The following is a 22,693-nucleotide window of genomic DNA, read 5'->3' as shown; positions in this document are numbered from 1 at the left end:
TCCTCCGAGCATGCTAACTACTCGGCAATGCTACAGGCAGTGTGTGCTAGTCTTCACTCTCCTGGTGTTAGGACATTACTAGTGATAGGGGGAGTCCTAATGAGTGCCTTAGGAAATGGGCATTGTACATTGGGGAGAAAATAGAACAGAAATTAGAAATAAAATTATTTAAAACTAAAACCTCAAAAGCAAACGAATGGATTCTTGCAAACATGACCATGCTGAAAGGGCATGCCCATAAATCAGTTTAGAAATAATTCCCTCTGACCACAGTGGGTGTTCTTTTTCTCAGTAACTCACCAGTGAAACAGATGCTCACGGAAAAGGAAATTTGTAATATTAAAAGTATTAATGAATACTTCCTCCACTCCTGGTGCAAACATACAAAATAATGTTCTTTAGTTATATGACATAAAACAGTTATATGTCTATATTATCACCTTAAATGCTTTCATGTAATTGTGAATTACTGCGATACCGTGAGAACATTTTCTGAGATGGTTATCGTACCATGAAAATCAAATACGTTTGCTACCCTAGTCTAGAACAGTTTGAGCTTTATGCAGAGAAAAAATATGGTTATAGTTGGATTAGATTCTTAGTGTGCAGGAGGTGTGTGTTAGTCTTTTTCTGGTCCTGTCTGTGTGCTGTTGGGCCAAGGCCAAAACACAGTCTGTTTGAATTACTTATTCCACACATGCTCACTCAGAGGGGCATCTTAGCACAGCAGATGGCCATAGCAATTGCAGACGCTGTGCTGTACCTGAAGCAAAACCTGACCTCTGTCTCACCATGTTGTTCTTTCTGTCTATCTCTGTTTATTAAAGAGTCAGACTCTCCGTCTGATCCTGTGATTTATGCCAGTGAGGTGAAGACTGTGAGCTCCACTCAGGAGAAGATTCTGGAGTCTTCTCAAGCACCCTTTCAGAATTCCTCTAAGCAGAGTCCTTCAGTGGAACCTAAAATCAGCTCAACCTTTCCCTTATATGCTAAGGATGCTGATGCCAGTGGTGGAGAATCTGGCGACTCAGAGATTGAGCTTGTGTCTGAAGAACCTAGCCCACAGGCTCCAAGCTCTGGCTACATGAGCTTCAGCAAAAGTCTAACCACCACCACCACTACTCCTTCAGCACCTGCTTCTGTTCAAGCTACTGCTCCAGCCTCTGCCCCTGCTCCTGCTCCTGCCCCAGCCCCTGCTCCAGCCACTGCAACAATTCCCAGCCCGGCTATGCAGTACAGCATCCTGCGGGAAGAGCGTGAGGCCGAACTTGACAGCGAGCTGGCCCTGGAGTCCTGTGGAGAAGAAAGCCCCAAAAGATTCCCCCTGGACTCCACCACCACCAAGCCAGGCAAGACCGATCCACATCCACCCAAACCTTCTTCTCCTGTGGTCACCCCCACAGCTACTCCCCCTGTGAGCCCCGCCCCTCCTCCTGCAGCCCCCACCACAAATATACCTCCAAAAGAGAAGAGCCCAGTTGTGGAGGAGAAGCCCAAGCCCAGCAGCAGCAGTCCCTCAGCGCCCAGCTCAGTCTTGCCGGAGCTGAAGGTAGAGCAGCCAACTGAGGAGAAGCTTAGTGAGAGAAGACGGTCCAGTCAGAGCCGTCGTGGCTCTGAAAGGCATTCCGCACCACCTGCCATCTTCCAGGGCCTGACCAGAGAGAAAGGTAAGGCATTTTTCAATTAGAATTCATAACAGTGCCGTATCTTACAGACTATAAGGCACATTTTAAGCTACAACAGTAAGGATCAAGGGTGTCACCATGTTAGATTTCCAATATTTTCAAGAGCGTGGTTAGCAGCAGTACTAGCAGCGGTTAGTGCTCATAAATGCCACCCAACAGCACTACACTGGGTGTACATGAAGCCTGGGTGCTATCAGCTTGCAGTTCGTCCCACGTAGTTTGTTTTAACACAATAAACATGGAGACTACAGTCAGATATACTCACTTCTAAACGGTAAAAGAGTTAGCGCTGTGGTTAGCGGCTAATACTAATACTTTTCCAGCCTCTGTGCGGGAGAAACTTCACTGAAACTCCTTTATAACAATTTATAACACCGACTTCAGCTGAGTGGCTTTACTACTCCTTAATACCTGACTGGCAAAATTGAGGCATACATGAGGCACACTGTATTATAAGGTGCACTGACGATTTTTGGGAAAATTTGGATTTAAAAAGGAATTTTATGTGCTTCTTATAGTGCAAAAAACATGGTATATCATTTACCAGTGTAAAACAATAAAAACAATACAGTGGAAAAATTTAAGCAACATTTTCACTTAAAATATTGAAATAATTACCAGCAGTAGTCTCATTGGTTAGGTTTGATTACAATTTGGATAGGACACGAAGGTGCCACCACCACCAGTGGACTGGAGAGCCCAAGCTCCTCCATGTCACTGATGTCCAGCTCAGAAAAGCCCCCTGTAAGCATGCAGTGATTTTTTTCGTCTCCACCACACACACTGGTACACGGACTGCAGTTGCTTGTCAAGCCAGGGTCAAGCTGGCAGCCTTTTATTGTACTCCTCTACCAGACTGCCTCGGAAACGTGGCCAGTCCATGTAGAGTTTAGCTGGAGCTCACCTGCAAACCTTGATCATATCATGATCACCAGACGAGGAAGGCTCACTACGAGCACTAGCAGACCACGTCATCTTCCTAATCATCCACCTCATCACCCTTTGCAGCAAATAACTGCTGCTCGAATGGTGGTAATCATATGGGGGACTCTACCTCTACCCATTATATCTGCCCATTTTGTAGTGTATGTTTCATCTTTAAAGGTAGCAGCAATGTGCAGACAGGCTCTAAACAGAGTACTTCTTTATGTTTTGGGAAAGCCACTACACAATAGGGCTGCACAATATATCATTTAAGCTTTGTTATCACAATGAGAGCAAGTGCAATATTTATGTTGAAGGATGTCCGGTGTCACATATAGCAAATTCAACCAAACAAATTGATTTTTTTTTGCTACTTGATACAAAAAGTTATTCTCTTGTTCCATAAATTGATTAGATTTAATAGATGTCTGCCATACATTATGTATTTCTTAGATATAGATATAGAGCTGGCAATATGATCAGAGGATTGCTAGTTTGAATTCCAGGTCATTATGCTTGCTGGAGCCTGAGAGAGCACAATTGTCCCTGTTCTCTCTGGGTGGATAGATGGCGCTCTCTCCCCTCATCATTCCTAATGTGATGTTAGCGAGCACTCTCTGTCGTCTCTGTTAGCTAATATACCAAGTGCTCTGACTACCTGGTGATGTTGTATCAGCAGAAGTTTGCAAAGAAGTGGTGGATAGCTTTAAATGTATCAGATGAGGCAAAGTCTTAACCTTCTTGGTGTTGGTGAATTCTAGTGATGTGGGAGAACTAATTGGCCTCTTAAATTTGGGAGAAAAAGGATAAAGTTGCTGTATTCATTAATATTGCAATATGTATCAATAAGGTACAATCTTGCTGTGGCGTGTTAGCTGAGCAACAGGCAATAGTGGTGGAACATTACCTGGCAGGTACAGCTGTTTTTATAGGGCTAGATGGCCTTAAAGCATTAGCTAGAGTGGATAGATCGCCTCAACGTGTTAGCTGAGGGAATGCATTATTTAAAAGACCATAGCTCTGCATAACCCGTTCGCTATAAATGGTGCCTTCAGCAGTAGATAGGACCACCAAACTCCCACGTTCAGTGATAAACACCAAATGGGTTTGTCTAGAAGTCAGTTAAGTAATGTGCTACTAGGAGTGCATCAAATGCGCTACAAAGTTCCATGTCACAAAGTCAACCAGTACAAAGTATGAGAATTAAAGTATTTTTTTCCTTAATGAGGTAGTGTAAAGACCTTCTGAAATATTAAGCACCACAAACTTCACTTAAACAGAACAGACCCCATATTTTGAAGCAATTAGTCATTTTAAATACATAATTTTTTGATGAACTGCTTAAACACAGTAATATGTATAAACATCACCTACATATTTGTCCTGTCATTTAAACAGATTAATTGTTTTCTACATTTTACACCCTTGTTTGATTAGAGTTTCTGTGTTTACTTTGGTGAACTGGTGAACATACAGCCCAACATTCCTGCCCCTTGTGACTTTCTTATTCATTGTTATGTAGCACTTATCTAATGCTTAGAGGCCTGTAAGACCCTAAAAATAAACTTGGAGTGGCTGTGGCAAAGTGGCCACTCCCTGCTCCAGGGGGAAAACCATGCAAAGACGTGATTTTGGCAAGGGGTACAGGAAGGAACCTTTGAATGCTCTCAGCCTTGAGGGCAAACCCATCCTGCTGTGGACCGTCCTGCTGACTTTTTATTAGTCGCAAAATACAAAACTGTATAGCGTAATGACTATTTTAGTGTCGTCACAATATAAGATAAAATCCATATGTTACCAATACATTGGCATTTTATTAGGCCAGTAAAAATAAAACATGTGGATGCTATGAAAGTTTATTTTAGTGCCATGGAAAAACCACAAGGGTCCTATAGTAGGCTTCATTCACCAGGAAGAAGTTTCTAAAATCCACGTATGTAGTTTTCACAAAGATTCTGACATTCACTGATGTTTTCTTATATGGAAGTTGTTTTGTTTGTTTATGCATTTTATATAATAGTGTATAGGGCTAGTAATTGGTTAGAGGTCATATATAATGGTGTATAATTATGTATAACTGGTAGAGGATTGTATAAAACAGTGTACAAGGCAGTAGGACTAAGTAAAGGGTCAGAACTTGAATATAATGGTGTTTATGGATGTATAACTGGTTATGCATTGTATATAATTGTGTGGATGGATGTATAACTGGTTATGGATTTTGTATAATTGTGTTGAAAAATGTTAGAAAACTGTAGAAAACTGGTTACGCATTGTATATAACAGTGTATATAACCATACAGTGCTGTGTAGGGATGTAAAACCGGATATGGATTGTATATAATGTTGTATAGGTATGTATAACTGGTCATGGATTGCAAACAATTGTGTGTAGTTATGTACTACAACTGGTTATGGATTGTATATCATGGTATACAGATATGTATAACTGGTTATGGATTGTTTAGAAAGGTGTATATGGGTGTATAACTAGTTTGGGATTGTGTATAACTGTGCAGAAGGAGGTATAACTGCATGGATTGTATATAATTGTGGAGAGGGATATATAGTTTGTTATAAATTGTATATAATGATGCAATGATGTCAAACTAGTTACGGATTGTATAATGTAGTGTAGAGGGAAGTTTAACTAGGTAATATGGATGCATAGTGAACTATTATTCATTACAAGTATGTGTGTATATGTAGTTTTTACACACACTTCTCTATGACAAACATGGTCCTCCTGTGGCATCGTTTATTTCATTTGTTTGACTTGCATTTACACCATGTTACCCGGCTAGGTACAGTAGATGTAGTGTTAGGATTAGGAAGTCTACAATCTTATTGTCTTGCTGTGTATCTGAAGATTTTTAGTTTTTTTTTCTAGACTTTTCTCTGCTCTCGGATCATTATAGCAGCAGTCATGCTAAACTTGGAGCTTAGCTCATCTGTCTGAGGTGGAGTATAAGGGTAGGACAAAGGAGGCAGGATGGACTAAGGGTGTGGACTGTGTGTTTTGTATGACACATAAGTTCTGTACTACTTTACACTGTATTTCTCAAACACTCACACTCTGACACACACACATACACAAGGCCCACATTTCTGGCAGGCATTTCATGCCCAGTAGTTAGCAGGGTGCGTCACTGTTGATCGTGTATATCTGCAGCTCTTTGCCTGTACAGAAAACCATTGTGATTAATAAATTAAAGCAGGGAGACAATACATTTTACTGTGATTAATTTATTTACCATACTGTTCTATACGACATACATAAGCCATACTACATACATAGTCACATAACATTGTTACAACACTTCATTAACGTGATTATTTTGTTCCCTCCCCTATTGAGAGTCTTGCTGTTTTGAACTGAAAAGAACATATCTTAAGGACTTCAGCTTTAATATATGTTCCTGTTTGTGAAGTCTATATAGGAGTCTATATACAGTGAGTCCAAGAAGTATTTGATCCCTTGCTGATTTTCTTTGTTTGCCCACTAATAAAGACACTATCCTTCTGCACTTTTAATGGTAGATATATTCTAACATGGAGAGACAGAATATCAAGACAAAAATCCAGAATATAATTTTAAAGAATATATTTTAATTAATTTGTATTCCAATGAGGAAAATAAGTATTTGATCCCTCTTGCCAAACACACTCAATACTTAGTGGCAAAGCCTTTGTTTGCAAGCACAGCGGTGAGACGTTTGTTGTAGTTAACCACAAGTTTAGCACACACACACCAGGGGGAATTTTGGCCCACTCTTCTTTGCAGATCCTCTCTAAATCATGAAGGTTGGTGGGCTGTCGCTTGGCAACTCTGACCTTCAGCTCCCTCCATAGATTTTCGATCGGATTGAGGTCTGGCGACTGGCTGGGCCACTCCATGACCTTAATATGATTTTTCTTGAGCCAATCCTTTGTTGCCTTTGCTGTATGTTTAGGGTCGTTATCATGTTGGAAGACCCAACCACGGCCCATTTTCAGATCCCTGGCAGAGGGGAGGAGGTTGTCCCTCAGGATTGTGCGGTACATGGCTCCATCCATCTTCCCAGTGATGCGGTGAAGTAGCCCTGTACCCTTGGCAGAGAAACACCCCCAAAACATTATGCTTCCACCTCCATGCTTGACGGTGGGCACAGTGTTCTTGGGGTCATAGGCAGCATTTTTCTTCCTCCACACATGGCGGGTGGAGTTGAGACCAAAAAGTTCAATTTTGGTCTCGTCTGACCACAAAACCTTCTCCCAATAACTTGGTTCATCTTTCAAATGATCATTGGCATACTTGAGGCGCGCCTCCACATGTGCTCTCTTCAGCAGGGGTACCTTTCGGGCACTGCAGGATGTGAATCCATTGTTGCGCAAAGTGTTGCCAATTGTTTCCTTGCAAACTGTGGTCCCAGCTGCCTTCAGGTCATTTGCTAACTCCTGCCGAGTGGTTGCAGGACGATTTCTGACCGTTCTCAGCATCATTGCCACCCCACGAGGCGAAATCTTCTTTGGAGCACCGGGCCGACGTCTGTTGATTGTCATGTTATACTCTTTAAACTTTCTGATAATTGCACCAATAGTTGTTACTTTCACATCCAACACCTTACTAATCTTTTTGTAGCCCATTCCAGCTTTGTGAAGGTCAACAATTCTGACTCTGAGGTCCTGTGACAGCTCTTTGGTTTTACCCATGTTGGAGACTTGAAATCTGTGTGATCTGTCTGATTCTGTGGACAGGTGTTTTTCACACAAGTGATTAGTGAGAACAGGTGGCTTCAGGTCAGGTAACAAGTTGATTGGGAGTGTCTAACTGGTCTGTAAAATCCAGAACTGCTAATGAATACTAAGGGATCAAATACTTATTTCACTCCATGAAATACAAATCAATTAATATATATTCCTTAGATTTATTTTCTGGATTTTCTTTTTAATATTCTGTCTCTCCATGTAAGAATACATCTACCATTAAAAGTATAGAATGATCATGTCTTTATTAGTGGGCCAACGAAGAAAATCAGCAAGGGATCAAATACTTCTTGGACTCACTGTATGTCATTAGAGTTTATAATCTTGTCCTTAAGTATTCTGCTCCATTTTGATGTTTTCCTGCAATAATAGCTTTTGATTCTTCTGTTTTAAAAATGTATTAAGAGTGCTGTTGTTGGAAATAGCTAAAATAGCACACACTTCTGTGAACCTGCAGTGACCCAGTGAAATACATCCCATCTCTTATATCATAAACATCAGAGTCACCTCTGTATGTCCTCGTGCTGCGCTGTAGGGACTTGTGTCATGCTGAGCACGCTCCAGAGGGAATGCGATGTGTGAAGAAAGCCAAGCATATATCATGTCTCTGGCTCATAATTAAAGGAGCTGTAGCTGGATTGTAAGCAGTACCAAACTCTGCACAAAGCTGAGAAGCTTTCTTCGGTTTAACTGGCTTCTAATGTTTTTGACCATTTTCAACATTGCAGATAACACATAAAAGACATGAAAACAATTAAGATGCAAATATGAAATTAAGTAGTACATAAAAAATCTCCTGACCTAAACCTGATCAACTGAGATGGTGATTTGAGGTGATTTGGGATGAGCTGGAGCTTCACAGCGTGAATTAAAAGCAGCAACTATTTTTTAGCACCTCCAGGAACTCCTTCAAGATGCTGAGAAAACTATTCTGGGTGACTCTTCCTCATGAAGACACTGAGATTAAAATACCAAGAGTGTGTAGATCTGTCCTCAAAGCTAAATGTGGCTAAATGTCTCAAAATCAGAAAACATAATGTGGTTTGTTTACAAAATAATCCCAGATATTTTCCTGTTTAGCTTTGATGTCTTCAATATTAAATTTAAAATGTAAAAATAAAACATACAATTAAAGAAAACATATTGAGTGAGACAAGGTGTGTCCAAACTTTTGACAGGATGCTGTATAAAATGGATTAATAAATATATTAATCAATAAAACATAATTTATAATAGTAATATGATGTGTGCTTAAAGTTTTATTTTTGTAATAATTGTGCTCATCGACCATTAATAAGATTAAATTGAGATCGACACAAAATATCTATTAGTCCTTATTTTACTTCATATTTTATGTACTAGGGTTTGCAATGTGGGAATTCTTAGCCAGTGCCAATATCTTACATTTTGTGTGTAAATGCCTGTTTTTTAAATGCTGGAATGATCTTTAAAAGCAGATGATAAACATTGGCCTGGGTTTGGAGTTGGATCTTATCAGCTCTGTTCAGAGATTATCATACTGTAAATGTTAATAACTGGTATGTAAATATTTACTCCTAATTCTGTTGGACGATTTATTATGCATAAATATATTAGTCAGTGTATTTAGAAGCCTCTGTGTGTGCTGGATAGTTTCATGTTTGGAGCATCTCCATATGACTCAGGCCCAACGCCACACTTCCTTTATTTCCATATCCTCACTGATCAGTGCTGCCCCCATGTGTTTACAGGGCCACACTGCAGCTACAATAATAGAAATCACACATTCACTAAGGAGAAGACAGGAGTCAGACAGGTGATGATAATGTTTTAATTTTGGACTTGGCTGAAAAAAGACTCCTCAGTTGTCATTACGGTCTCTTGATGTGCATATGGAATCTCACTCAGAGTCTGACACTGTGAGACAGCTCAGACAACTCTAAATGATAGCATTTAGCACTAATTCAATTAGAATTTCAGCTTGCTCACAGTTTATGTACTTTAGTGTAAGTGTGAGAGAGAAGGGAAAGTGAGAGAAATCTTTCTTCTCATTACTGAAGTCAAGAGTCCACACTGTCAGTGCTATTAGGCAAACAATTCTTTGCAAAACAATAAATACATGAAAATAGAGGTTGCACGAATAATTCTTAATGACTCTTTTTTTTTTAAGTAGCTAACTACTGTATTTTTTACACTAAAAGGTGTAACGTTACTTAACACAAAAACATCAGTGCGCCTTATGAGCCTTATGTATGAATTTTATCAGTCAGGTTGTAAGGAACAGAAAAGCCACTCCGCTGAAGTGCAGTGTTATACAGGAGTTTCAGTTTAGTTCTCCAGCACTGAGACTGGAGTATTATTAGCATTAGACGCTAACCACAGCGCTTTTCCGCTGTTCAGAGGTGAGTATATCGGACTGTAGGCTGCGTGTTTACCATGTTATAACCAGCTTGCTCTGGCTTACTGGAACACTCAGGGCTCCTCAGTGTAGCGCTGTCAGGCAGTGTTTACTAGTGCTAACTGCAGCTAACCATGCCTAGCACCGCTGCTAACCGTCCTAACATATTGGAAATCTAAGCTTACTGTAAATAAACAGTAGCAATTTACTCACCCAAATAAACACTTTTCAGGAGAGAAATCTTTGTAGATCATAGACTGTGTATAGCTGGACAGAGCATCGTCTCTCAAAAGTGAAGCCACCACAGGTCGGGCGCCCCCTGCTGTTCGGTTACAGAAAGCTGTGTAACCCCACCCATCCCCATAGGTTTCAATGGCAAAACAGACAACTTTTAATCACGTTTTTTTCTAATATACTGTAATTCTACCTCTATTATGTCAGTGCAACAGCTAGTGTAACCTCTGCTTATATTGTCAAATGTTTATGTCCTCACAGAATTCGTTTTTAAAAACGTTATTCAGCTCTATTTAAAAAAGGTGTGGTTATTGTAAAAGGGCTGCTTATGGGCGGGACCAATAACAGAGCGTCAGATCCGCTCCGCTCTGCAGTCTGTGTCCACGAGGCAGCCCTCAGGGGCGGGGTTATTTAAATGAGTAGGTTGCTATCCACAGTCTTTCTCCCTCCTCTGGTCTCTACTGCGCAGACCCAGGTTTTAGGATCACCAACATGGCGGAAGATTTTGGCTTAATTTTTATTGAATGAATGGGAACATCGACACGGCGTCCATCTTTTTCACAGTCTCTGGTGTAGATTAACATCCAGCACTCGTTTGACTTTGAAAGAAAATGTTTAATTGTTTTTATTAAGAATAACATTTTTGTTTAGTTAGGTGCCCCCAGCGGCAAGACCTGCTGAATTAAATGGGAAACCTTATGTATTTTTATTGACCTTATGGTGCGCCTTATTCCGTAAAATACGTTAATCATAGTTTTCATGTTGTTGTCATTTACTTTATTATACTTGAATATTTAGACATAGAATAAACGTGAGAGGAATGTTAAAAATGATATTTTTTGTGCAGTCAACAAAAATACTTTTTACTCACTGTACCTGTGGATCCATAGTGCAAGATGTCCATAAATCAGGACTAAGACACTAGAACTTTTTATCTACTGTATATGAAAGTCCTTGCTTTTTCGGCACTGCACTTCAGGTCGATTGTATTCCAATGTAGCTTGGCTCAAAAAGGCATAAACAGCAGAAATATCTTTGACAAAAAAAAACTGTTTCCAGTGTGCTCCACCTTGGCACCACGTAGGTTAGCCATTAGCACTTGATGCAACACCAAAAATGCCTCAGCAGATTAACTACATATTAGGATTAGGAGAATATTTTATTTTGTAAATTTTCTTAAATCTACATTTGAATGTTTTTTTCTTTGCCGCTGTCCCCTATAAAAGTCCATGCTAGACATTTATAAACAGATCCTGTTACTAGTTTAGATTTACCTGAAATATACGGTCTGTTTCTATGATGTCATCCAGTTGCACAGTTTTAAAGCTCATCACAATTCCCCCCAAAAAATGAATTTCCTATTTTTATATTATCGTTTGGGTTTAAAAGGCCATGAAAGAACCTCAAACAAAGCGTCCATTATGATTTCTAATGACCATAGGGAGGGATTGAATAACTTGGGGTCAAATTACAGAACACAGATCAGCAGAATAGGATCAAAGTACACTGCTGCTAGAATTTGCTGCATAAATTTGACCCATTATTTCATCGGTTTGTAATATGTCCTTAACCTATACACTGACAAAAACGATGCGCAAAATTTACTTTAAAAAATTTTGCAACTTTCTGCATTTGCTTTTTTTAAGTAAATGTAATGTCATGTAAATTTCAGTAACTGCAACTCAGTTTCAAGAGTAAATGAGTGAACTGAACTTCAGTCAATCCTTTCTTTTAGTAAACTTTACTTTATTTTTTTTGCTGAATCAATCCTTTCTTTTAGTAAACTTTTCTTAATTTAAACTCAATATTACCTCATTACAATTTATACAATTTTACTAAAATATTTTATGATACATAATATATTATAATTCCTGAAATGTGTTTTTAGTCTCAACACATGGATGGCATGTAATACATTCTTTATTAGTATACTAAAAATACACATGCCATCCATGTGTTAACATTTGGCCTGTTTACAAAATATATCTGAAATAATGTAAATATTTAAATGTGTTTTTTAAATAAAATTATATATAATAATATTGTATACATTAAGTAAATGTAATTAGGTAATATTGTATGCAGAAATTAAGTAAAGTTTACTAAAAGAAAGGATTGACTGAAGTTCAGTTCACTTATTTACTTCATGTAACATTTAAGTCTTGAAACTGAGTTGAAGTTACTTAAATTTATCTAAAATTAAATTTACTTGAAAAAAGCAAATGCAGAAAGATGCAAAAAGTTTTTTTAAGTAAATTGTACGCATTATTTTTTTCAGTGTAGTTAATAAGTATGTAAAGGAGTAATCAAAGTCTACAACATTCTGTCTTACTGCAGTGTCAGTCATTAAAACTAGAAAGTGATGTAAGTGGTTATGGAAACCATTTCTCTCTGTGGTCAATGATGTAGACAATGATCTGTAGTAGCATTGTTAAAAAAGACATTTTCACAGCACTCACTGAAATAAAATATTAAAGTGGTCAGACTTATATGCCTTAAAGGAGAACTCCAGTGTAAAATTGATTTGGGTGTAGTAAAACATGATAAAGAGTACTTAATTTTGGTGAAGAGCCAACCTGCACTCTCCCGCAGCTTTCCGAGATCCAGTAATTTTGTGTACATTAAGAGTTAAATTATACATTTATAGACGTACCATCATGCCAGCTGCCCATCTAATTAGGGAAAGCCTTATCATTAAACCATATTGTATTTGGGAAATTTTTTTCTTTGCTTATAAAGAAATGAAAGGAACTAAAAGGGGCAAACATAAGGTCTGTTCAAGACACATTAAACAAATAATTAAAGAATTTTGTAATTTTTAACTTTATTTAATTTTAAAAGCTAAATTACCAGTGTGTTTTATCTTTTATTATTTTATCTAGACAAAGTTACATATTTGGCAAGGGATGTTGCCTCTGTATGCTTAAATTATTATTTAGCATTACTTTCTTTTTTACTAGTTTTCATTAGTATAGTACTTTTGCCTGTAACACAACCTGACTGACTGTTACAGAAATACCATACTTGTCTTTCAATCTCAAAGGGTGCAAGCTAGAATACAGTGTATGTATTTTATAAGAGGAATATTACAGTTGGTCACACCATCTAAAGTATTTGGAAAAAAATGTGCTAACAATATTAGAGCTAGTTTTTACTGCTTGTCAGTTATATATAAAATGCTGTAGTAAACTGTAGTCTGTCATACACAGACCTTGCATAGATCTTCAAATTCAGTCAGTGTAAAAGAACACTGACTGCAGTGTTGTATATTGTATAATGTATATTGCGATTTGACATTTACTTGCCTTTTTTCTTTATTTATTTTTTTCTCTGGTTTGGAGTATCACCATATTTTATGGTCTAATATTAATCGTATATCAGTGACATTGGTTGTTATAGTGCTTTATCAGCTCGATCTGCTGCAGGCTACAGTTGTCTTTCTTGCTTGGACACAGCTGTGGTCATAGATACAGAATGTCTGTGTTTTGTTGTTCCCTGTGGTCATTTCCTGTGGAGTATCTGTGTGTACTGTGTGCTGGGTGTGGTGTGGTAGGCTCTAGTCAGAATGTACCTCCTGTGCTGTAGAACACTCTGGAAGAACAATTATATGGCTGTTCATACCCATAAGTTGCCAGTAGAGGGCTCAGTGCTCCACCAGTTTGGAAATCCAAAGTCCTGCATATCAGAGTGTCAGCACTGTGTATTCTCTCCTGTAGACACGGCAGGATATCTTGAGTACCATGAGAGCCTGAGTATCGATGTCTGAGATTTGTTTTCTTCAAAACCACAAGCTTTTAACTGAAGCGCTTAATTTAATATCATTTGCCAAGGCCATAATCTGATCCAGAGTGGACAATGGGACAAATGGCACCTCCAATAAACAGTTATGATCTGGCAATTTGGTCTGTCACAATGATTAATAGTCTTAATGATTTTATAATTAATGATAAGTTCACTAATTATAATATTCTGAATACACCCTTCTTTATAAGAGTGTGGTGGTGTTATATTTTCCTTGTATCAGTGATATAAATGCTTGTAAACACTGTTTATCAAAGGTCATTTTAGATAATATATTGTCCAAACAAAAGTAGTTATTTATAATCCGGTGCAATTTATGTATGAATTTTATCAGTCAGGTTGTAAGGAGCAGTAAAACCACTCTGCTGAAGTACAGCGTTATACAGGAGTGTTAGTTCTCCAGCCCTGAATCTGGAGTAGTATTAGCATTAGCCGCTAACCATGCTAAACGCTAGCTCTTTCACCGTTCAGAGGTGAGCATATCAGACTGTAGTCTGTGTGTTTACCGTATTAAAACAAGTTACGTGGGACGAACCACTATCTAATATAACCCTGGCTTACCGGAACACTCAGGGATGCTTAGTATAGCGCTGTCTTGCTAGCCTTAGTGTAAATCTGGAAATCTAAGCTTACTTTAAATAAATGGAAGCGCTTTATTCACCCAAATAAACAGTTTTCAAGAGAGAAATCTGTGTAGATTAACATCTAGTGCTTATTTGAATTAAAAATAAAATGTTTTTTTAAGAATTACAGTTTTGTTTACTTAACTTAGCTTAGCTTTACCTAATGAATTAGAAGAAAAACATGACAACACCCCTGTTCCTTACAAGTGCCACTTAAAATGCACCTTAATTCGGTATGCCTTGTGTATAAAAATACACCAGAAAATAGACATTCATTGGTACCATGCCTTATAATATTTAATACTGTGCTTTGTTAATATTTTTAATATATATTATTTTTTTCTCAATTTCTCTCGCAATTTAAAAATGGTTTTCACAATCCACATTTACTTGAAGTCCCTTATATCATTACTAATGCCCTCTTACACCTGGAGGGATAAGCTTAGCACATGATACATGTAAAGCAATCCACCACTGCTTGTTGAGCTGCCGCTGATGCAGCATTACTGGCTATCCAGCATTCTTGGAGGAAATAGCAGGGATCCAGCTCTGATACCTCAGCTAACAGATGAATGTCTTTATGCCCTCTCCAACTTCAGCTGCTAATTAACAACAGCTTATTCCTGAAAGAATATTCTTAATAGTTAAAAGTCCAATGATTTTTAAAGGATGCAATTGTTATGTTATTATGTTATTGTATTATAATAGCATTTTATCAGTGGGACAGAACGTTCTTAAAATGACAGTAATTGTTTATCACAGCTGGACTAAGGACAATACCAGGGTTTTTTTAGACATAAAAACTTTATACATTAAAATTGACAGATTGTTCTAAACATTAGATCACGTAATCGGTCATTCAGACAAACAAACAAACAGGAATGGAGATAAAGAGAAAGCCTAGTGGCCAGGCTGGCTTTTTCCTAGATAGTTTGAGTAATTGTCTTTGAGACGTGCTGGATACCATTTAAACCTGTATTTAGCAGTGTCCACTTATAATAGAATCATTTAAAACAATAGTTAAAAAAAACACAGCTTATGTCTACTCATCTATTATTAAAAAATACAATACAGTATACCCAATAATTTTTTTAAATTAACAGTATAATTATTGTTGTTCCCATATAATCATTCGGTTCTTCATGTCCTTAACATACTTGAATTTATGTAATTTTTCTGTGCTCTATACAAGAAATAAAAATGTTGTTCATTTATATTAGATTTGTTACAGAGTTTTATCAGGTTAGTGTTTTCATGTAATATCCGACCCAGCGTTTGCTGCTGCTATTTGCCCAATACCAACAGTGTAAATTGGATCTGTGCCCTCAAAATAATGACGTCAGTGTGTTATTACCTGCAGAGGCCCAGTGTGTCCCTTATAATGTGTATCTCAAAATGACACAGCATGTGAGAAAGTGAGTGTGCTGATTTTGACTTTAGTGCGGTAAGCTGTGTTGGTGAAAAAGGAGAATAGATACTTTGTATTTTGAGAGTTAACAGATCTCTATGGTGTCATGAGAGAAACATAAATCACTAAAGGCTGAGGAATCCTGTAAGGAAACAGTCTCCCTGTTTTTATCTCATAACCTGGATTTGGACAGGAAATTAAATTCTCTATCTCTCTCTGTCTCTCTCTTTTTCTGTCTCTTTATCTCTGACGCTGTGGCCTGTAGTCAGCTTATATTAAGAGGCCGCAAAAATGCTGATCTGATGGTCTAGGGTGAAATACATTTTTTTTATGTGCACATGTTTGGTCACTGATGCTTCATTTATGTAGTATATACTAGGGCTGCACAAAATATCGTTTAATCGTCATCACGATGTGCGCAATAGTCACATCACAGTACGTGCAATGTCACTTAAGGCAATTAAATCAAACACGTCATGTTGCAATGTTTTGATTCTTGACACAAGAAGTCGATACACAGCGCTGTCTCTGTGTCTGTGTAAGTGACAGGCTGCTGCTGCCTGAGAAGTGTACAGTTAAATTAATGCTTTCAATCCCAGAAAAATGCTCTTATTTACCTTTTAAAAAACAATTTAAATGCCTTAGAGCGTTAAGAGCACTGGGCCATTGAGACCAAGGCTGTGGGTTTGATACCCTGGTTTGGCCACTGTTGGCCAATCTGAGTTTGTTCACTGTTTTGCATGTGTGTTCACTAACATGTGCTCTGCCAGAGAATGTGAAAATGTGCAGCTGCTGAAATCAAACTGCTGTATTGCTGCTTGCTATGTGTGCAGAGGTTGAGAGAGAGAGAGAGTGCGAGACAATAAAGAGTAAAGAGAGAGAAAGACAAGAGAGCGGTCTCCTGGTCCTCCTTCACGCACGCATATGCAGCCGTTACATTTGCTAGTCAAGAAAAAAATTGTAAATTAAACTTGTTTTTTGTATTGTTTTTTTTACAGTTTGTACTATGCTTGTATGATTTTGAATCCCTTAAAAAGTGTGAATGAAACAATATTTAGCATAATTGAATGGTGATGTTTGTTAACATATTGGCACATCTACTAATCAAAAAGAGAATAAATAAGAATAAATTCAGTTTTGTAACAACAACCAAAAAATCTAAATCGTAATAAACAATCGATTGTATATTAAAAAAATATTGAGATTTCTCTTTTTTACGGTATCGCCCAGCCCTAATTTATAATCATATTGTGTTCAAACAGTCTGAAGTAGCTACTGCTGTGTACGCTGCTCATAGCATGTTACCCCAACATTTAAACAGACAATTTAACCTTATTTACAGCTACTTATAGCAACGCTAACTAGAATCCTTTCCTGTCCTCATGCAAAACAACATGAAATAAAAACTAAAGCAATAGCCCTTATCTTTTTTGCCTTTACTTGAACATTATTGATACATGTTACTGGCAGTTACATAATTGCTTAGATACATAATTGCTTTGAATATATATATATTTTTTCTTTGAATGTTGCTGGAGTGCCTTAAAAGCTGTGCTCTTGATAGTCTTTTTGATAATTAGCAGATCGTTGAAAACCTGCTGAAACCATCATTGTCCGAACACTCTTGTAAGCACTTTCATTGAATATTTACTGCCCTGACTAAGGTTCTGGCACACTGTTTAATGTGCATACTTTAATTTCGTCCTCTCTGCATTAATCTACTTGACATTATAGCTACCATATGAATGTGTTATTATAGACATAAAGCCAAGAAAAACTTCAGGTTATGGTGCTCACTTTTTGAGCAAATGCCAGTTCAGTTAAAGAAGAGGATTTGGAGGACTTGAAAAAATGCATACAGACATGCCACAATGTTTCTGAGAACATGCTTTAGAAATATTAGATAAATGTCACATAAACATAAAATGCCTGGTTATGTCTTGGATGTCTTAGCACAATGAAATCTCAAGACTATCAAGGAATTTTAAGGAAATATACAGCGCAGTGTCAGTTGATCTACTCCAGTTGCAAGTAATAGATCCTCCAACAGGATACTGACCCAAAACACACAGCTAAAAACACCCAGCAATGGCTTACCATGAAACATGGGGCTGCTCTAAAGTGGACGCCTATGAGCCCTAGACTAAACCCTGTTAAATGTCTATGAAAGGAGGGTGAAACATGCAGTCTGCAGAAGGTACCCTTCATACCTGAGGTCATACCTGGTGAAATGTAAGTGCAGAAATTTTGTTACAGGGATGCAAACAATCCTCTAAAATTTTTGTCCATGACATTTTAATTTGTTTTATTGTTCAGAACATGCACTACAATAAAATAAGGATGGAATATACTGGAATAAACAGTGGTGGATGCTTAGTTATTAAGAGAAAATGTTATGTTCTTCTCTTTATCATACAGAAGAATTGCACCAGCAAATGTATCCACATTATACATAAATATCTGAATATAATGAGAAGAAGGCAGTTAAAAGATAATACAATATACTTAAGTAGGATTACAAAGCATTCTTCATTAAACTAACTCTAACAAGTACATACTGTACATATGCAATATGTTTTGATATTACTTTTTTGCCATATTACCTTTATTTATCTATATTATTTTAATGGCAAATCTTTACAATAAGTGTACATTAATTAACAGGACTCACAAACAGAATGCCTTAACTAATTATTCATTGCCATTAGTTGACTTTATTGATTATAAAATTATTAACCAATATATAGATTCATTATTGTTTACAACATTCTTCATCATTAAAATGTAGTAATGTTTAATAACATTGAACTGGTGTAAATTCATAGTTATTACATACATTACTACACCATTTAACAATGTTTATTACTGTCATAATTACTGTTATTTGTGAGCCTTATTGTAAAGTGTTACCATTTTAATTGTTACTATAGGTGGTCTTTGCATCACTATTGGAAAGTGCTTCACTTTCCAGCAGTTTCAGCACTTTTTTCTGTGTCTGTGTAATGAATTTCCTATGTAATCACTAGTTAGAGTCCTAGTAATTACTCTCATTTTATTCACAATCTTTAATCACAGTTATTGCCTTTGACTTTAGTATACAAATAGTGTTTACTCAGTAGACATGTTTTTATACTCATTTGCCCTTCTTCCATCAAGCTAAAATGAATTGCAATTCGATCCATAAGGTACAGTTTCATTGATCTGGTCTATGTGTAGGAATATCTGCCCTTGTGAGGTGTTTACTGCATTGGCTCATAAAGGTGTGCCATTCAGCTGCTTAGAGGAAAGCGCAGCTAGCCAGCTGGAAGCTCTTTAACCAAGACTGCTGAATCATTCACCCTACAATATGATGTCACCTTACGTATAGCCTGACACACGCTGAAGCTTGTAGATACAGTTGCCGATCTTTTATTATTTATTATTCCGTGTATTGTCATCTAAAATAGAGCATGCCTGAGCTGATTTAAAAGGAAATGATTAAACTGAATGTTTGTGAACAGCAGAAATCTGTGCTGAGGTTTGATACCCGGTCACGCATAAGAGCATCCCCTCCTCTAGGATTAGTTACGTATAATCTCACATCTAAAAAAATGTGATGTGGCCTTAAAAAGGATGAATTTGCACTGTACTCTGTGGCTTATATTGTCTGTCTGCAGGTTCATAGCTGAGAGGTTAAGTGCTGAACTGCTTAACTGCTTTCTTGTTGTCTTTCCCTCATTAACTGGTTGTGATAGGTCATTTTATTGAAGAAATCATCAAAATCTAAAAATAAAACATTTAATGATTTGCTGATTTGCTAGATTTGAGACCACAAGGTCTGCACCGGCATCTCAGTGGAATTTGGTGCGTCAATAGGTTCCCTGATGTCCTTCCTCCCCAACCCTTTATTTTCTCCTCCTCTCTTTCTCTCGTTCCCTCATCCTTCTTTTTCTTATCCACCAGTCGGCAGCACTGCTATCTTTTAGCATTAAGCCATCCCTGCACCCCCCTCCTCCTTTCTGTCTCCTCCTCCTCCTCCTGTGGGTCATTCATTCACCAGTGTGGGGTGAGGAGAGAAAGAGAGAGCGAGAGAGAGATAGCGAGCAAAAGAGAGAGAGAGCAGCGCAGTGGAGCAGCAGTAGAAGCAGCAATACCTAGTGTGTTAGCAATAGCTTAGTGTCATCCCTTCCCTTTACGCAGCCCAGCATGCAGGCCAGCACCACGGCAGCCGCAGACTCGACCAAGATGGAGGGCTTTTGGAGCAGCTGGAAGTGCCAGGGTACTGTGTGTGTGTGTGTGTGTGTGTGTGTGTGTGTATGTGTGTGCATGAGAAGGGGCAGACATAGGGTCAGTCCTGTTTGGGGGTGTCTAGAGAGAGCTAAAGGGGGAGAATGCATGTGCATGTCTCGATCAGTGATATAACAAAGAGTAGAGATGACAGAGACAAGTGAGGCACTGAGATAAATGGAGAAATGGATAGATTTATATGTGGAGAGAAAGAGAGAGAGAGAGAGACAGACTAGATTTAGAGTCGATACAGGGTGTGTTGCAGTATTGCATCCTGCCTTTTGGCTTAATATCTGCGCCATGATGAAAACACAGGCGGCCCAACGAGGGGGGTCTGAAATAGCTGGGCACGCCCTTCCCAATCTCCCCCCACCTGCCCCACTCATCAGCTCCATCCTCAGCATCTCTTTACTTCCATCCCTTCATCACACGCTTTCTCCTATCTCCAGGTTTCTATCTGTCACAATGAACCCGTTTTCCACTTTGCTCTTCTCCTGCTAGGTGTGCTCGCGGATTTGTGCTGCAGAGAAGAGTCGCTCATTAAATTAGGCTGTCGTAGGCTGTCTAGATGTACCCCCTCCCTGCTTTGTGTCTGGCTGCCTGTCATGTTCGACGCCATGGCTGTGAGCGAGAGGGATTTGGGGTGTGGCTACCTATGGCAGGGCTGTCTCGCTTCACAGACCACTCCATTGCCATCAGCAGTTTTGCCACTCTTTTGTTATTTTATAGATAGCAGCTTGTGGCCTGTGCCTATTGTATATATGTATGTGTGTCTGTGTGTGTGTGTGGAGCTATTATTAGCAGTCATTTATTTACCTTGGTGCCTATGGCAGCCATCTTTTCAAACTCTCCAGTAGGGAAGGCAGATGCTTACAGAGCAGGCATTTGGCATAGTTGTCATTATTCTAGCTTGTGTTGTGGCCCCTAATTTGTCATCTGTGTCAATTCAGAATGGTTTGGAAGGTGATGTTCTGTCAGATCACTGTCTGCCTAAAATTAAGGGCCCCTACACATGTCTTGAACGTTGAATGTGTTGTAGAATTGTTCACTGTTCCTCCTGAATGTATTCATAGACTAGAGAAAGTGGATGTAAGTAATTAGCAGTGTTGTCTGTGTCATATGTTTTTATTATGCAGTGTTTGGATATTGATGTTGATGGGTACCGATTTAAAGTCGATATCAGTAGAAAATGCTGGATCAGACATTTGAGGGAAAAACAATTAATTTGATGCAATGCTGCATCAAATCTAATCTAAAATAGCTTCTAGTATTTAAGTAGTGTTTAGAACTGCTACCATTAAAATAGCTTATTTGCAAGCTTTTAAGCAACTTTACTTTTTAGTCAGGTTTAAAGCTGATGTCTGTAAGTTTTGGGATTTAGTGCCCTCTCTGGTGAGAATAGGTAATTGCACGGAGCATGTGAAAGAATCATTTTAAACTGGGCAGGTGTGATGCAGTCTTCTTTCAGAGATGATAAATCTGATTCCAGGTTATGTTCAGTCAGAGAGAGAGAGAGAACGCTCAGTCAGAAACTTCACTCCTTCGTTTCTTTGGTTTTAATATGAGTAAATTAGCTACTTAGCTCTGACTAACCCGTTCTGAAGTCTCCCTTGCTACACCAGCCGCTCGCGTTCAGTAAAACTGTGATGGATCCTCTTTCAGAGGCTGTATATCGTCGCTGTCCAATAAAAAAACACTTATCTCCAAAACAGCAACTTTACAGGAGAGAGAAAAAACCTTGTAAACTTTCAATGGAAGTCAATGTAAAAAGAGTTTATTTCACGTCATTTGGAAGAGTTTCTATTGGTCCGTTCATCAAGCAATTTTGGCACAGTGTAAGAGACAGTTTGTCTGTTCAAATTATGTAGTAAACTAAAAATCGTCAAAAATGGAGATAAGTGTTTTTCATAGGACAGCAACGATATGCTCCAAGAAAAGACAACCATTGAACCAGTAACTGGATCATGGGCACCTAAAGCTCACTGATGCTAATTTAGGCCGCATTTCACTATATGCACACAGGAGTTTATACAGAATCTGCTGCCAACATCTTTGTGGCAGATACCATATGAAGCCTTCAGAGCTTTGTGGAGTCTGTCCTTGCTTTAAATGGGCAGGGAGGGTCTGTTGTGGTGGCGCAAGGGAAGCCTACTTTATATTAGGCATATTGTGCTAATGTTATAGCTGATCATTGCTTGCTATAACCATATACAGATTCCATATATGTTTGTGGCATTATTGAACAAGTAGCCAGTAAACCAAAATCCTCCTTTTGTGGGACATTACATGTGTATCATAATAACTAGAGACTTTTTAATAGATGGGTAATTCTTTTTACTTGCATGGGGTTTGCTGGTAGTTTTACATATCACCCTGATCATCTGATGTCATTGTCCTCTATGGAGCCCTATTGATTTTTTTTGCTTCAAAGAGACACGCCTCAGCCAAACAATTGAGCTGGCTCCTACATCAGCAGTTTCTGCCTTGTCTTCATTTTTGTCTTCAAAGCTGTCAGGAAAAGCCTGGGCAGCTGTCTTGGCTGTATCCCAAACCATGTTGTACTGGGGGGCCCCAATGTGGTACATGTTGCCTGGCACAAATTGATGTTGGGCAAAAATCTCCAAATTGT

General features: G+C 38.3%; 1 protein-coding gene across 3 annotated transcripts in view; it reads left to right on the top strand.

Annotated features, from left to right (window-relative positions):
* The window catches only part of rtn1b (reticulon 1b), a 65,965-nt gene that overhangs the window by 30,540 nt on the left and 12,732 nt on the right, over positions 1-22,693 (top strand). For 2 of the 3 annotated variants that reach the window (XM_007256671.4, XM_022663950.2), the window contains exon 3: positions 828-1,667. In XM_007256671.4, the coding sequence (XP_007256733.3) occupies positions 828-1,667 (840 nt within the window). Of the gene's footprint in view, positions 1-827; positions 1,668-19,836; positions 20,057-22,693 lie in introns of those variants that run through there. The other variant, XM_007256672.4, reaches the window with a different exon arrangement.

The sequence above is a fragment of the Astyanax mexicanus genome, chromosome 1, assembly GCF_023375975.1.
Source record: "Astyanax mexicanus isolate ESR-SI-001 chromosome 1, AstMex3_surface, whole genome shotgun sequence".
Taxonomy (NCBI): Eukaryota; Metazoa; Chordata; class Actinopteri; order Characiformes; family Acestrorhamphidae; genus Astyanax; species Astyanax mexicanus.
Note: the sequence above shows the minus strand (reverse complement) of the source record. Positions and strands in the feature narration are given on the sequence as shown.